Source organism: Pseudorca crassidens, chromosome 12 (assembly GCF_039906515.1).
Source record: "Pseudorca crassidens isolate mPseCra1 chromosome 12, mPseCra1.hap1, whole genome shotgun sequence".
Taxonomy (NCBI): domain Eukaryota; kingdom Metazoa; phylum Chordata; class Mammalia; order Artiodactyla; family Delphinidae; genus Pseudorca; species Pseudorca crassidens.
The window spans coordinates 62,600,566-62,615,837 of NC_090307.1; the positions used below are offsets into that span (position 1 = coordinate 62,600,566).

The 15,272-nt window shown below is 46.1% G+C and overlaps 1 protein-coding gene across 2 annotated transcripts in view; it reads left to right on the plus strand.

The window, feature by feature from the left end:
• Positions 1–15,272, plus strand: part of RAB31 (RAB31, member RAS oncogene family) — a 112,360-nt gene that overhangs the window by 82,450 nt on the left and 14,638 nt on the right. For both annotated transcript variants that reach the window (XM_067699719.1, XM_067699718.1), the window contains exon 6: positions 12,686–12,795. In XM_067699719.1, the coding sequence (XP_067555820.1) occupies positions 12,686–12,795 (110 nt within the window). The remainder of the gene's footprint in view (positions 1–12,685; positions 12,796–15,272) is intronic.

Here is a 15,272-nt window from a genome sequence, read left to right on the forward strand (position 1 = left end):
TTAACCACTTTGCCACCAGGGAAGTCCCTACGTTACATTCAAAATGGTAAAGCGGAGGCCCTGAACCAAGGTGGCGGAGTAGAAGGACGTGTTCTCACTCCCTCTTGCGAGAACACCACAGTCACAACTAACTGCTGAACAGTCATCGACAGGAAGACACTGGAATTCACCAAAAAAGATAACCCACATCCAAAGACAAAGGAGAAGCCACAATGAGAAGGTAGGAGGGGTGCAATCACAATAAAATCAAATCCCATAACTGCTGGGTGGGTGACTCACAAACTGGAGAGCACTTATACCACAGAAGTCCACCCACTGGAGTGAAGGTTCTGAGCCCCACGTCAGGCTTCTGAAGCTGGAGGTCCGGCAACGGGAGGAGGAATTCCTAGAGAATCAGACTTTGAAGGCTAGCAGGATTTGACTGCAGGACTCTGACAGGACTGGGGGAAACAGAGACTGCGCTCTTGGAGGGCACACACAAAGTAGTGTGCGCATCAGGACCCAGGGGAGACGGAACCAGACCTACCTGCTAGTGTTGGAGGATCTCCTGCAGAGGCGGGGGGGGTGGCTGTGGCTCACCGTGAGGACAAGGACACTGGCAGCAGAAGTTCTAGGAAGTACTTCTTGGCATGAGCCCTCCCAGAGTCCGCCATTAGCCCCACCAAAGAGCCCAGGTAGGCTCCAGTGTTGGGTTGCCTCAGGCCAAAGAACCAACAGGGAGGGTACCCAGCCCCACCCATCAGCAGTCAAACAGATTAAAGTTTTACTGAGCTCTGCCCACCAGAGCAACAGTCAGCTCTACCCACCACCAGTCCCTCCCATCAGGAAACTTGCACAAGCCTCTTAGATAGCCTCATCCGCCATAGGGCATACAGCAGAAGCAAGAAGAACTACAATCCTGCAGCCTGCGGAACAAAAACCACATTCACAGAAAGATAGACAAGATGAAAAGGCAGAGGGCTATGTACCAGATGAAGGAACAAGATACAACCCCAGGAAAACAACTAAATGAAGTGGAGATAGGCAACCTTCCAGAAAAAGAATTCACAATAATGATAGTGAAGATGATCCAGGACCTTGGAAAAAGAATGGAGGCAAAGATCGAGATGATGCAAGAAATGTTTAACAAAGACCTAGAAGAATTAAGGAACAAGCAAACAGAGATGAACAATACAATAACTGAAATGAAAACTACACTGTTAGGAATCAATAGCAGAATAACTGAGGCAGAAGAACGGATAAGTGACTTGGAAGACAGAATGATGGAATTCACTGCTGTGGAACAGAATAAAGAAAAAAGAATGAAAAGCAATGAAGACAGCCTAAGAGACCTCTGGGACAACATTAAACGTTATAGGGGTCCCAGAAGGAGAAGAGAGAGAGAAAGGACCCGAGGAAATATTTGAAGAGATTATAGTCGAAAACTTCCCTAACATGGGAAAGGAAATAGCCACCCAAGTCCAGGAAGCACAGAGTCCCATACAGGATAAACCCAAGGAGAAACACACCAAGACACATAGTAATCAAATTGGCAAAAATTAAAGACAAAGAAAAATTATTGAAAGCAGCAAGGGAAAAATGACAAATAACATACAAGGGAACTCCCATAAGGTTAACAGCTGATTTCTCAGCAGAAACTCTGCAAGCCAGAAGGGAGTGGCATGATGTACTTAAAGTGATGAAAGAGAAGAACCTACAACGAAGATTACTCTACCCAGCAAGGATCTCATTCAGATTCGATGGAGAAATCAAAAGCTTTACAGACAAGCAAAAGCTAAGAGAATTCAGCACCACCAAACCAGCTCTACAACAAATGCTAAAGGAACTTCTCTAAGTGGGAAACACAAGAGAAGAAAAGGACCTACAAAAACAAACCCAAATTTCTCCAAAGAAGATATACAGACTGCCAACAAACACATGAAAGAATGCTCAACATCATTAATCATTAGAGAAATGCAAATCAAAACTACAATGAGATATCATCTCACAGCAGTCAGAATGGCCATCATCAAAAAATCTAGAAACAATAAATGCTGCAGAGGGTGTGGAGAAAAGGGAACAGTCTTGCACTGCTGGTGGGAATGTGAATTGGTTCAGCCACTATGGAGAACAGTATGGAGGTTCCTTAAAAAACTACAAATAGAACTACCATATGACCCAGCAATCCCACTACTGGGCATATACCCTGAGAAAACCGAAATTCAAAAAGAGTATTGTACCAAAATGTTCATTGCAGCTCTATTTACAATAGCCCGGAGGTGGAAACAACCTAAGTGCCCATCATCGGATGAATGGATAAAGAAGATGTGGCACATATATACAATGGAATATTACTCAGCCATAAAAAGAAACGAAATTGAGCTATTTGTAATGAGGTGGATAGACCTAGAGTCTGTCATACAGAGTGAAGTAAGTCAGAAAGAAAAAGACAAATACCGTATGCTAACACATATATATGGAATTTAAGAAAAAAAAATGTCATGAAGAACCTAGGGGTAAGGCAGGAATAAAGACGCAGACCTCCTAGAGAACGGACTTGAGGATATGGGGAGGGGGAAGGGTGAGCTGTGACGGGGCGAGAGAGAGTCATGGACATATACACACTAACAAACGTAGTAAGGTAGATAGCTAGTGGGAAGCAGCCGCATGGCACAGGGATATTGGCTCAGTGCTTTGTGACAGCCTGGAGGGGTGGGATAGGGAGGGTGGGAGGGAGGGAGACGCAAGAGGGAAGAGATATGGGAACATATGTATATGTATAACTGATTCACTTTGTTATAAAGCAGAAACTAACACACCATTGTAAAGCAATTGTACCCCAATAAAGATGTTAAAAAAAAAAAACCCAAAACAATTAATAAAATGGTCATAGGAACATACATATTGATAATTACCTTAAACGTGAATGGATTAAATGCTCCAACCAAAAGACATACCTTTGCTGAATGGATACAAAAACAAGACCCATATATATGCTGTCTACAAGAGACCCACTTCAGACCTAGGGAGACATACAGAATGAAAGTGAGGGATGGAAAAAGATATTCCACGCTAATGGAAATCAAAAGAAAGCTGGAGTAGCAATACTCATATCAGATAAAATAGACTTTAAAATAAAGAATATTACAAGAGACAAGGAAGGACACTACATAATGATCAAGGGGTCAATCCAAGAAGAAGATATAACAATTATAAATATATATGTACCCAACATAGGAGCACCTCAATACATAAGGCAACTGCTAACAGCTATAAAAGAGGAAATTGACAGTAACACAATAATAGTGGGGGACTTTAATACCTCACTTACACCAATGGACAGATCATCCAAAGTGAAAATAAATAAGGAAACAGAAGCTTTAAATGACACAATAGACCAGATAGATTTAACTGATATTTATAGGACATTCTATCCAAAAACAGCAGATTACACTTTCTTCTCAAGTGCACATGGAACATTCTCCAGGATAGATCACATCTTGGGTCACAAATCAAGCCTCAGTAAATTTAAGAAAATTGAAATCATATCAAGCCTCTTTTCTGACCACAACGCTATGAGATTAGAAATGAATTACAGGGAAAACGTAAAAATCACAAACACATGGAAGCTAAACAATACGTTACTAAGTAACCAAGAGATCACTGGAGAAATCAAAGAGGAAATCAAAAAATACCTAGAGACAAATGACAATGAAAACACGACGATCCAAAACCTATAGGATGCAGCAAAAGCAGTTCTAAGAGGGAAGTTTATAGCAATACAAGCCTACCTCAAGAAATAAGAAAAATCTCAAATAAACAATCTAACCTTAACACCTAAAGGAACTAGAGGAAGAAGAACAAACAAAACCCAAAGTTAGCAGAAGGAAAGAAATCATAAAGATCAGATCAGAAATAATTGAAATACAAATGAAGAAAACAATAGCAAAGATCAATAAAACTAAAAGCTGGTTCTTTGAGAAGATAAACAAAATTGATAAACCATTAGCCAGACTCATCAAGAAAAAGAGGAAGAGGACTCAAATCAATAAAATTACAAATGAAAAAGAAGTTACAACAGACACCGCAGAAATACAAACCATCCTAAGAGACTACTACAAGCAACTCTATGCCAATAAAATGGCCAACCTGGAAGAAATGGACAAATTCTTAGAAAAGTATAACCTTCCAAGACTGAACCAGGAAGAAATAGAAAATATGAACAGACCAATCACAAGCAATTAAATTGAAGCTGTGATTAAAAATCTTCTGACAAACAAAAGTTCAGGACCAGATGGCTTCACAGGTGTATTCTATCAAACATTTAGAGAAGAGCTAACACCCATCCTTCTCAAACTCTTCCAAAAAATTGCGGAGGAAGGAACACTCCCAAGCTCATTCTATGAGGCCACCATCACCCTGATACCAAAACCAGACAAAGATACTACAAAAAAAGAAAATTACAGACCAATATCACTGATGAATATAGATACAAAAATCCTCAACAAAATACTAGCAAACAGAATCCAACAACACATTAAAAGGATCATATACCATGATCAAGTGGGATTTATCCCAGGGATGCAAGGATTCTTCAATATATGCAAATCAATCAATGTGATACACCATATTAACAAATTGAAGAATAAAAACCATATGATCATCTCAATAGATGCAGAAAAAGCTTTTGACAAAATTCAACACTGATTTATGATAAAAACTCTCCAGAAAGTGGGCATAGAGGGAACCTACCTCAACATAATAAAGGACGTATACAACAAACCCACAGCAAACATCATTCTCAATAGTGAAAAACCGAAAGCATTTCCTGTAAGATCAGGAACAAGACAAGGATGTCCACTCTCACCACCATTATTCAACATAGTTTTGGAATTCCTAGCCACGGCAATCAGAGAAGAAAAAGAAAGAAAAGGAATCCAAGTTGGAAAAGAAGTAAAACTGTCACTGTTTGCAGATGACATGATACTATACATAGAGAATCCTAAAGATGCCACCAGAAAACTACTAGAGCTAATCAATGAATTTAGTAAAGTTGCAGGATACAAAATTAATGCACAGAAATCTCTTGCATTCCTATACACTAAAAACGAAAGACCAGAAAGAGAAATTAAGGAAACAATCCCATTCACCATTGCAACAAGAAGAATAAAATACCTAGGAATAAACCTACCTAGGGAGACAAAAGACCTGTATGCAGAAAACTATAAGACACTGATGAAAGAAATTAAAGATGATACCAACAGATGGAGAGATAAACTGTGTCTTGGATTGGAAGAATCAATATTGTGAAAATGACTGTACTACCCAAAGCATCTACAGATTCAGTGCAATCCCTATCAAATTACCAATGGCATTTTTTATAGAACTAGAACAAAAAATCTTAAAATTTTTATGGAGACACAAAAGACCCCGAATAGCCAAAGCAGTCTTGAGGGAAGAAAGCGGAGCTGGAGGAATCAGACTCTCTGACTTCAGACTATACTACAACTTACAGTAATCAAGACAATATGGTACTGGCACAAAAACAGAAATATAGATCAATGGAACAAGATAGAAAGCCCAGAGATAAACCCACGCATATGGTCAACTAATCTATGACAAAGGAGGCAAGGATATGCAGTGGAGAAAAGACAGTCTCTTCAATAAGTGGTGCTGGGAAAACTGGACTGCTGCATGTAAAAGAATGAAATTAGAACACTCCGTAACACCATACACAAAAATAAACTCAAAATGGATTAGAGACCTAAATGTAAGACTGGCCACTATAAAACTCTTAGAGGAAAACATAGGAAGAACACTCTTTGACATAAACCACAGCAAGATCTTTTTTGATCTATCTCCTAGAGAAATGGAAATAAAAACAAAAATAAACAAATGGGACCTAATGAAACTTCAAAGCTTTTGCACAGCAAAGGAAACCATAAACAAGACGAAAAGACAACCCTCAGAATGGGAGAAAATATTTACAAACGAATCACTGGACAAAGGATTAATTTCCAAAATATGTAAACAGCTCATGCAGCTCAATATTAAAAAAACAAACAACCCAATCCAAAAATGGGCAGAAGACCTAAATAGACATTTCTCCAAGGAAGACATACAGATGGCCAAGAAGCACATGAAAAGCTGCTCAACATCACTAATCATTAGAGAAATGCAAATCAAAACTACAATGAGGTATCACCTCACACCAGTTAGAATGGGCATCATCAGAAAATCTACAAACAACAAATGCTGGAGAGGGTGTGGAGAAAAGGGAACCCTCTTGCACTGTTGGTGGGAATGTAAATTGATACAGCCACTTTGGAGAACAGTATGGAGGTTCCTTAAAAAACTAAAAATAGAATTACCATATGATCTAGCAATCCCACTACTGGGCATATACCCAGAGAAAATCATAATTCAAAAAGACACATGCACCCCAATGTTCATTGCAGCACTATTTACAATAGCCAGGTCATGGAAGCAACCTAAATGCCCATTGACAGGCAAATGGATAAAGAAGATGTGGTACATATATACAATGGAATATTACTCAGCCATAAAAAGGAGCGAAATTGGGTCATTTGTTGAGACGTGGATGGATCTAGGGACTGTCATACAGAGTGAAGTAAGTTCAAAGAGAAAAACAAATATCGTATATTAACGCATATATGTGGAACCTAGAAAAATGGTACGATGAACCGGTATGCAGGTCAGAAATAGACACACAGATGTAGAGAACAAACGTATAGACACCAAGGGGGGAAAGCCGCGGGGGGTGGGTGGTGGTGTGATGAATTGGGTGATTGGGATTGACATGTATACACTGATGTGTATAAAATTGATGACTAATAAGAACCTGCTTATAAAAAAATAAAGTCAAAAATAAGTAAAATAAAACAAAATGGTAAAGCGTTCGCCCATCTGGCAGCACGGGGGCTAAGGCCTGAGCGAGGGAGACATGATGAGGCTGTTTTACTGAAGGAGAACATTTTACTTCTGTGAGCAGCACGTTGAGCTACCTTCCTCACGTTGGCCACTGACTAGGATACCTGTCATTCAGAGATTCTGAACGAGAATTCACTGCCACAGTACTGCTCTTCTGCACGGGAGGCCCAGTGGAGCTCACCTGTCTCCGTTGACTTTCAGGAGGGACACAGGAGGTGAGCTTGCCGGTGAACCCCTGGGTGCAGAGTGCTGTTCTGCCCTGGCCTGCAGGTTGGATGCACCTCCTGACAGGTGGGGCCCAGGAGCTCCTTCTTGGGATCCCTGACCTCCTCTCCCCCTGCCACCCGTGGAGGAGGCTCATGGGGAATTAAATAGCCCTGGGGTTGGAATGAGTCAGCTGCCGTGTTGCCGGGTTACACCCACCAACAACAAAACACGGACCCTCATTGGGCGGCACAGCCTGTTGAGAAATCCGAAGCCACAAGAATGCTGTTTCCTGCCCTCCTGCCCCACGGGGAGCCTCCCAGGGCTGTGGGCTCTGCCTGAGTCCCAGACACATACCGTCCACGCTGCGTGGACCCCGTTGAAATATAACACCTGATGACCGTCCGAGCCTGGGGCTGGGAGGAGATGCCCCCTTTCCTGTGTTTTCAGCCCTAAGCCTCCCTCCTGGCCCTTTCAGAAGGCTGGGTGAGTCTTTGCCCCCCAGGACTTTTCCAGTTGTCCTTGTCAGCACTCCCCATCCTTCCTCCGAAGACCCCATGGTCCCTCTACCTCAGTCCTCCTCTCTGCTGAAGGCCAGTGGGGGTGACTGTCACTCAGTCATTCAGTGGGTACTTACCAATCACCTCCTAGGTGCCTGGCACTGCTAGGATCCTGGCCCCTTAAAAACAAAACGTGATCCCGATCGTAGGAGATCCACAGCCCGTTAGGGAGACAGAATCTCACCAGGATGATGGCAGCCCCCAGGCTGCTCTCGAGGAGGGGGTGCTGCGCGGAGCTCTCCAGGAGGCCACGTGGAAGGGGGTGGGGAGGGGTGGACCAGAGCAGGTGCAAGGTCCAGAAACAGACGTGAGCACAGCAAGGTCCCAGAGCGACTGTCCCGTCGGGCATGAACAGGGAGGACTCAGGCAGGAAGCCTCGTCCTGCTAAGGCACTGGGTTTCATTGGTTGGAAGACATGGAAGAATTCTGTTCACGGGAATACTTGATGGATCTGTAGTTTTGAGAGATCCCCACGGTGGGCCTGGGAGTGATAGATTGCAGGAGACTGGAGGACCAGTTAGAGGCAGCAGCAGAAACCTGAGTGATGGAGACGAGGGCCTGATCACTTCGGGCTGAGAGGGGAGGGGACGCCTTGTAGGCACCTCCAGGGCTTTGGGCCTAGGAAACAGCAGGTTTACAGGGAGAGCCGCCGGTTGGTGGCTGAAAGGCGGTGAGTATAAATAGAGAAGTGATGGTTTCCAAGCCCCTTTGCTTTCCACACGGCTATGAGCCCTCTGAGGCTGTAACCGCATGCCCAACACAGGCCAGTCTGCTGGAGGCAGCCGCCCATCCCACATCCTGACCCGTAATGCTTTCACCAGCACCCCCGCCCCGCTGTCACCCAGCTCTGCACGCTCATCCCGACTCCGTTTCTTCTTATGGTCCCTGGAAGTTGGTGTCTTTCTCCGTGGTCTCCAGGGTGACTTCTGGGAGTCCTGACTTTGTGTATGTAGCTTCATCTTGAAAGTCTGAAAATACTCTTTCCCATCAAAATGGACTAGCTGTGTGTTTATCCCTTGGCTTGGGCGGACTCGTTTCAGTTTACCTGTTTAAGGCCTATCACAGCGCCCAGCCTGTGGCAGACATTCGGTAAATATTTGTTGAAAGAAATGAAGGAAAGTCATGGATGCCATGTCTCCTGTGATGGTGATTACAGAAGACCGGTTGATGCTGACGCCTTCCAGTCTCCCCGGGCTGTGTGTGGCCTCCCCCGAGACACAGCTGGGGGGTTCCAAGGTCACCGAATGGTCACACATCTACCAGGGGCCCCGAGGAAGCAGCCACTCACCTCCGCAGGGTTCTCCTTTCAGATTGTAGCTGTACCATTTGTTCCAGCGACAATTCTTGGACACCAACCAGGTGTCCCGCAGCTCAGCACATTTCTGATGCTGGCTGACCCACAGTTAACACCGACCCCATGGGTCATGAACTCGGTCCCACGAGACTACCCGCCCCTTCAGACGCCAGCTCAGGTCTTGGTTATCCCCAAGTTACCCACGCTTCTGCGCAGCAGACGACGCATTTTGGGGGTCCATGACTGGCCCGCCCAGGTTCAATAATTCACTAGAACAGACAGAACTCAAGAAAGCACTAGACTTATTTTTTTTTTTTTTTGCGGTACGCGGGCCTCTCACTGCTGTGGCCTCTCCCGTTGTGGAGCACAGGCTCCGGACGCGCAGGCCCAGCGGCCATGGCTCACGGGCCCAGCCTCTCCGCGGCATGTGGGATCCTCCCGGACCGGGGCACGAACCCGCGTCCCCTGCATCGGCAGGCGTACTCTCAACCACTGCGCCACCAGGGAAGCCCAGCACTAGACTTATGATTCATTTTTATAAAGGGTACAACTCAAGACCAGGCAAATGGAAGAGACACATAAGACAAGGTTTGGGGGGCAGGGAGGGGCTGTTATGTGGAGCTCTAATGCCCTCTCCGGGCACCCCACCCTCCCAGCACCTCCGTGTGTTCACCAGCCCGCAGCTCCCCACGCCTTGCGTTCAAGGCTTTGTATTGAGCTGTCATTACTTGGTCGTGACTGATTAAGTCTCCAGCCCCCGCCCAAGGTTGGGAGTAGGGTTGAAAGTTCCCCCTCCTCTACTCAGCTGGGCAACCAGCTCCGGTCCTGCAGCCACTTCTGACACGGCCCCACCCCATCAGAAACTCAGGTGTGGTCTCCTGGGGGCTCTTAATGAATAACAAAGACGCCGACCCCTGGGGAAACTCCATGGGCTTCAGGAGTTCTGCACCAAGAACCAGGGACAAAGACATATTTCGTGTGATATCACCGTGGTGAGACACACTTTCTCAGACCCAGGAGTGGGTGGTCCTTCTAATCTCAGGTCATTTAAGAGGAGCGGGACTTGCCTGGCCTCCAGACTCCTGGCATGAGAACCTGTTCTACAGGACGGGCTGCACCTGGCCCTGCCTCCGCCCCTCCTCCAGTTTGCTGCAGTTTGGGGTTCTTTCTTTGTCTGTAAAGATCGAAGGAACGGCTTCTGGAATGTGGGTGCCTGTTTGCTCGTTGTGACAGGAGCAAAGGGGGCAGAGCCAGAGGGCCCCGCGTTGGCCCCTGTCTCTGCCCCGAGTCACTGTGTCACCTTGGCAAGTCATTTGTTTAACGAGACCCGTTTCGAAACCTGGGGGAGATCTGAGGACGCGCTTCTCTTCTCTCTGCATTTCAGGGCCCAGCATTGTTGGCTGTGAGAGAACTAACCCTTCTCGGAGGTTTACTGTGGTCCTCGGGATGGATAGGTTGTATTGCATTGCAAGTGACTTTGTTCTCCCCGTAACCCTGGCAGAAACTTTTCTGCTCGTCTTCGTCCAGCGAGGGGGCTGATGAGAGGGGAGTTAAGAACGCAGGGGAGGTGTCGCTGCAGCTTCCTTGGTTGCCAGATGGGCCCCTACCCCAGGGAGAGATGAGCAGACACAGCCCGTCTTATCTGCTCCACCTTTGGGCAGAGAGGAGCCCCACCCTTCAATTTGTGGTTTGATAAAGACTGCCAGGAAGACAGAAGAAATAGGGTGACTTGCCAAACTGAACCTAGACAAGCCCTCTTCTGAAATATTTCAACTGTAAAATTCACCGCCACCAAAAAACTGAAGGCTTATTTTTAATAACTGAGAGGCCCGGGGCTCGTCTGTTAGAAACCAAGAAAGAGGGTAGATTCAGGAGGGTCATTTTGCCCGGTGCCTCTTTGGTGAGAACGATGACTCAAGTGCAGATTCCAGCTGACACTCAGGAGGCCTCTTTTCTCCTGGGACCACCGTCTTGAAGGTGGCAGTGGGACCCTTTCCCAGGAAGTGCCTGAAAAGTCCTCCTCTCATATGATTTGGGGTCTGGAGAGAATTTAAATGCCAGGTAGAAGTTGCCCAGTAACTTTTTTTTAATATACATTTATTTTATTTCTGCCTGCACTGGGTCTTCGTTGCTGCGCGCGGGCTTTCTCTAGTTGCGGCGAGCGGGGCTACTCTTCGTTGCGGTGCGTGGGCTTCTCATTGTGGTGGCTTCTCTTGTTGCGGAGCACGGGCTCTAGGCACGTGGGCTCAATAGTTATGGTGCACGGGCTTAGTCGCTCCGCGGCATATGAGATCTTCCCGGACCGGGGCTCGAACCCATGTGCCCTGCATTGGCAGGAGGATTCTTAACCACTGCGCCACCAGGGAAGCCCTTCCCAGTAACTTCATGCACCAGTTGAAACCATCGATGAGGCCTGTAGAAGAACTGCCCTCCCAGTTTCGATTTTCCCTGCCCTCTGCCCTTTCCCTGTAGCATCCCCCTAGCCCAGCCCTGCATTCTGTTGCCTGCAGCACTGGAGGAGCTGGCGAACTCTCCCCTGCCTCCCCGTCTAGTCCCTTTCGTGCCCCTGTTTCCCTAGGATGTGGAGCTGATCCTGTCGCTGGCCCTCCGTGACCACTAGGTGCCCACCTGCCCGTCCACGATCCCTGCTGGACCCTCTCAGCCCCATCACTGACTTTCTCTGCCCTCAGACCCCACGTCCTTCATTGTCAACCCTCCATTGTACCCAAGGCAGTGCTGGCTGGGTGCGGAGTTGACTTTCCACGGCACCGGGGATGGGGGAATGAGGGCGCTCCCCACCTGGGGGGCCTTTGTCAGGCTGCTGTATCACAGGCCCTGGTCCATGTCCTCACTGCCGCCCGTGGCCACACTTCAGTGACCTCCTCCAAGGCACCTGCCTGGCTTCCGTTGGTCAAATGCATGGCTCTCCACCCCGCTGCTCCTGAGCACTTTGCTGTCCACACAGATATGACAGTGTTGTTCCTTCGCGTGTCCGTGGGTGTGTGTGTCTTCGCTCTCAAGTGTAGATTCCAAAAGGCAGGGACTAGGGTTTTCTCTACACCTGAAAGAAAGGCTGGCATACAACAGCACTCACTAAGTATTGGTTGAATACATCAGTAAACTTCTGGAGAACAGGCACTGTGTCTTTTTAAATGTTTGGATCCACCGCAGTATGTTCCCATGAAAAGTACATCAATAAATGTCTTTTTAGATTATTCATCTAAATGTGCCGTTGGAGTTGTGAACATGCTCACTGCCAAACTTCCAGATCATGTCACATATTTTCTCTGATTTATAAAAGGCAATATATGGAAATCCTTAGAAAAGCATGTATGCATGCATACGCACATACACAGATTTTTAAAAATATTGAGTCATTATTATGGGAAAAAATTTTGGAATCAATCCTAACTCTGAAAGCTGGCCTTACTCCTAAAGCCTTTTCCTACTGTTCTGGAGTTCTTTCCTTCGGTGGGACCGGGGACAGTAGTTTATCTCCATGGATGCCAGAGAGCAGGTTTTAAACTTGAAAAAGCCTCACCCATCTTAGGTTTCCAATACTTGCTGAGCAACCGAGTTACTATTCTGCAGGACCACAAGGGAGCTGTTTGCACGTGAGCTTTTTCTTTGCTCTGTCGGGTTATTTATCCTGTACAAACGAGCATTCATCTCTGTCTGGGTTTGCCCTCTTTTCCAGGGAGGTGCCCCTGAAGGATGCTAAGGAGTATGCAGAGTCCATTGGTGCTGTTGTGGTTGAGACCAGTGCAAAGAATGCAATTAATATAGAAGAGCTCTTTCAAGGAATCAGTAAGTACCTGATTTGTGTTTTCCGCATGGCTTGCATTTTTATGCTCTGGGAGTCAGAGGATAAAAACCAGGGAGCTCCAGAGGAGAGCACTTCCTCTGTGTGAATTTGTTCGATGCCACAGATACTAAACCCTGCAGTTCTGCCCTGGTTACTGCAGACCCACACAGTGCATCCTCATTCTCCATCTCTACGAGTCTGTGGTTTCACTTGCCGAGTCTGGGTTTTGTGAATCAAAATGAAGTAATCCTGTTGAAAATAAAATGTATTTTAATCAAAGAATTATATATTTTATAGCATTTTATGTTAGTATGTCCAGGGGAGGAGAAAGAAAATAGAGAGTGATAAAGGTATAGAAAACCAAAATCACCCATGAAACTGAGTGACTCTGGGCAAACGAAACAAGAGAAGCTTTTAGTCATTTCTTTTGCCTGGTGATTGTCGGCAAGAAGTGGTGTCTTCATCCCATGTGACCTGAAGTTGGGAAGTGGGTGGAGAGTTGGTGTGGAAAACTTTTCCTCATTTCTGATGAGTTTTTTTTTTTAATTGAAGTATAGTTGATTTACAATGTCGTGTTAGTTTCAGGTGTACAGCAAAGTCATTCAGTTATACGTGTGTGTGTATATACATACTTTTTTTCAGATTCTTTTCTCTTACAGGTTATTACAAGATATTAAGCACAGTCCCCTGTGCTGTACAGTAGGTCCTTATTGGTTATCTATTTTATAGATAGTAGTGTGTATATGTCAATCCCCAACTCCTAGTTTATCCCTCCCCTTTCCGCTTTGGTGACCATCAGTTTGTTTTCTATGTCTGTGAGCTGTTTCTGTTTTGTAAATAAATTCATTTGCATTTTTTTTTTTTTACACTCCACATGTAAGAAGTGATATCATATGGTATTTGTCGTTCTCTGCCTGGCTTACTTCACTCAGCATGATCATCTCTGGGTCCATCTGATCAGTTACTGATGGAAACTGATGGCTCTTGTCTTTGTCCCCAGTCCTGGGTCGTGTTTGCTTCCCTATCTTTATGTTGGTCTCACGAATAACCTTTATCTGCGGCTGTTCCCCAGCCGACGGCCAGCTTGAACCTTCACAGCTTCCTTGGTAACAGCTCTTCCATCCTGGATCCCCCCAGAGAGCGACCTGCCGGTGGCTGTCTCGAGAAACTGTGTCCTGAGATGCCCTCGGAGCGTGTGCCTAGCCAGGTGCAGGGAGCCAAAGTCCTGGGGTGCCCGTCTCAGGAAAGCCGAACCCCAGAACAGTTGGCTGGGCTGCAGGCAATTCCAGAAGGGAATTCCAGAAGGGAAACTGATGTTTTGGTCTCCGTGCGGCCTGCAGTCCCTGTTGGCGAACCTCTCAGAGGCAGAGGGGCCGTGCTTCCCAGGACAGATTTGATTTCCTTTCCGCTGGTTTTGGTTTGTTACTTCAGACTCTGAGAACCCACAGCAGGGAATATTTTGCTTGTTTCTCTTGGCTTGAAGGAGACTTCACCGCACAAGAGGAGCTCTGACCTGGGTTACTTACAGGGCCCAGGAACACGCGAAAGAAGCAGTGGAGCTCTCTGCAGCCCTGGTCCCACTTGTTCGCCGGGGTCCACATCCACTTCCCTTCCTTCCTCCTTCAGAAGGATTTGTATTCCTGCTGTGGTTTCACCCTCAAAACAATAGTATCCTCTGAGCTCTCGGGTCTCGGAGGTCGGACTCTCGTGCGCCAGGGCTGTAGTTTTACGTTGGAAAGCCCACATCCTCAGACTCCTGGTCCTGCCCGAAATTGGGCCGTGGGTGCAGGGCTGCGCCGTGTGAGTCTGGGTGACGTCTGAGAGGGTTTGGATTGAGCTCATTCCGCTAACCTCGTATTTCTTCAAACTCTGTCTTTTCTGGGGACGTTCAGCTTTTCTGGTACGTCAGGCTAGTTGTACAGCTGGTAAACATTTTGTTTCTATGAATATGCATTAGTGGTTTTAATTAATGCAGCAGGAGAGCTGCTGACAACTGTGACATTCACAGCCGTCCCTGTGCAGCTCCTGGTATTTTCCAGAGCCCTCTCCCCCACATCCACGCAGCTCTGTGTACCTGAAATTCACCTTGGGATTTCTGCACGAGCTAGGGGACCTTCCGAGGTTTCTGCAAAGTCATGCTTTCGATATAAAATGACATAAGGCCTTCAAGGAAGAAAACAAGCCTGAGCCCAAGCATTAGTCTCTCAACTCAAAAGCTAATTCCTTTGCTCTGTTCGGCCAGTATAAATCCCTTCATGCATATGAGGTCTTTATGGATCAAAGTGATGGAGACTTTGCATAAGGAATTCCTGAGAGCCTGGTGGGCTGCTTCATTTAATAAAAAAAACAAAAACGTTTTGCTTATAGCACTGGGTAATCATGGCTTCAAATCATTAATTCGTAGAGAAGCCATTGAATTCTTGTATCTCCTCATCTTCCACATCAAATAAACAGTTGTTTGTTTCTGTTTCATTAGACT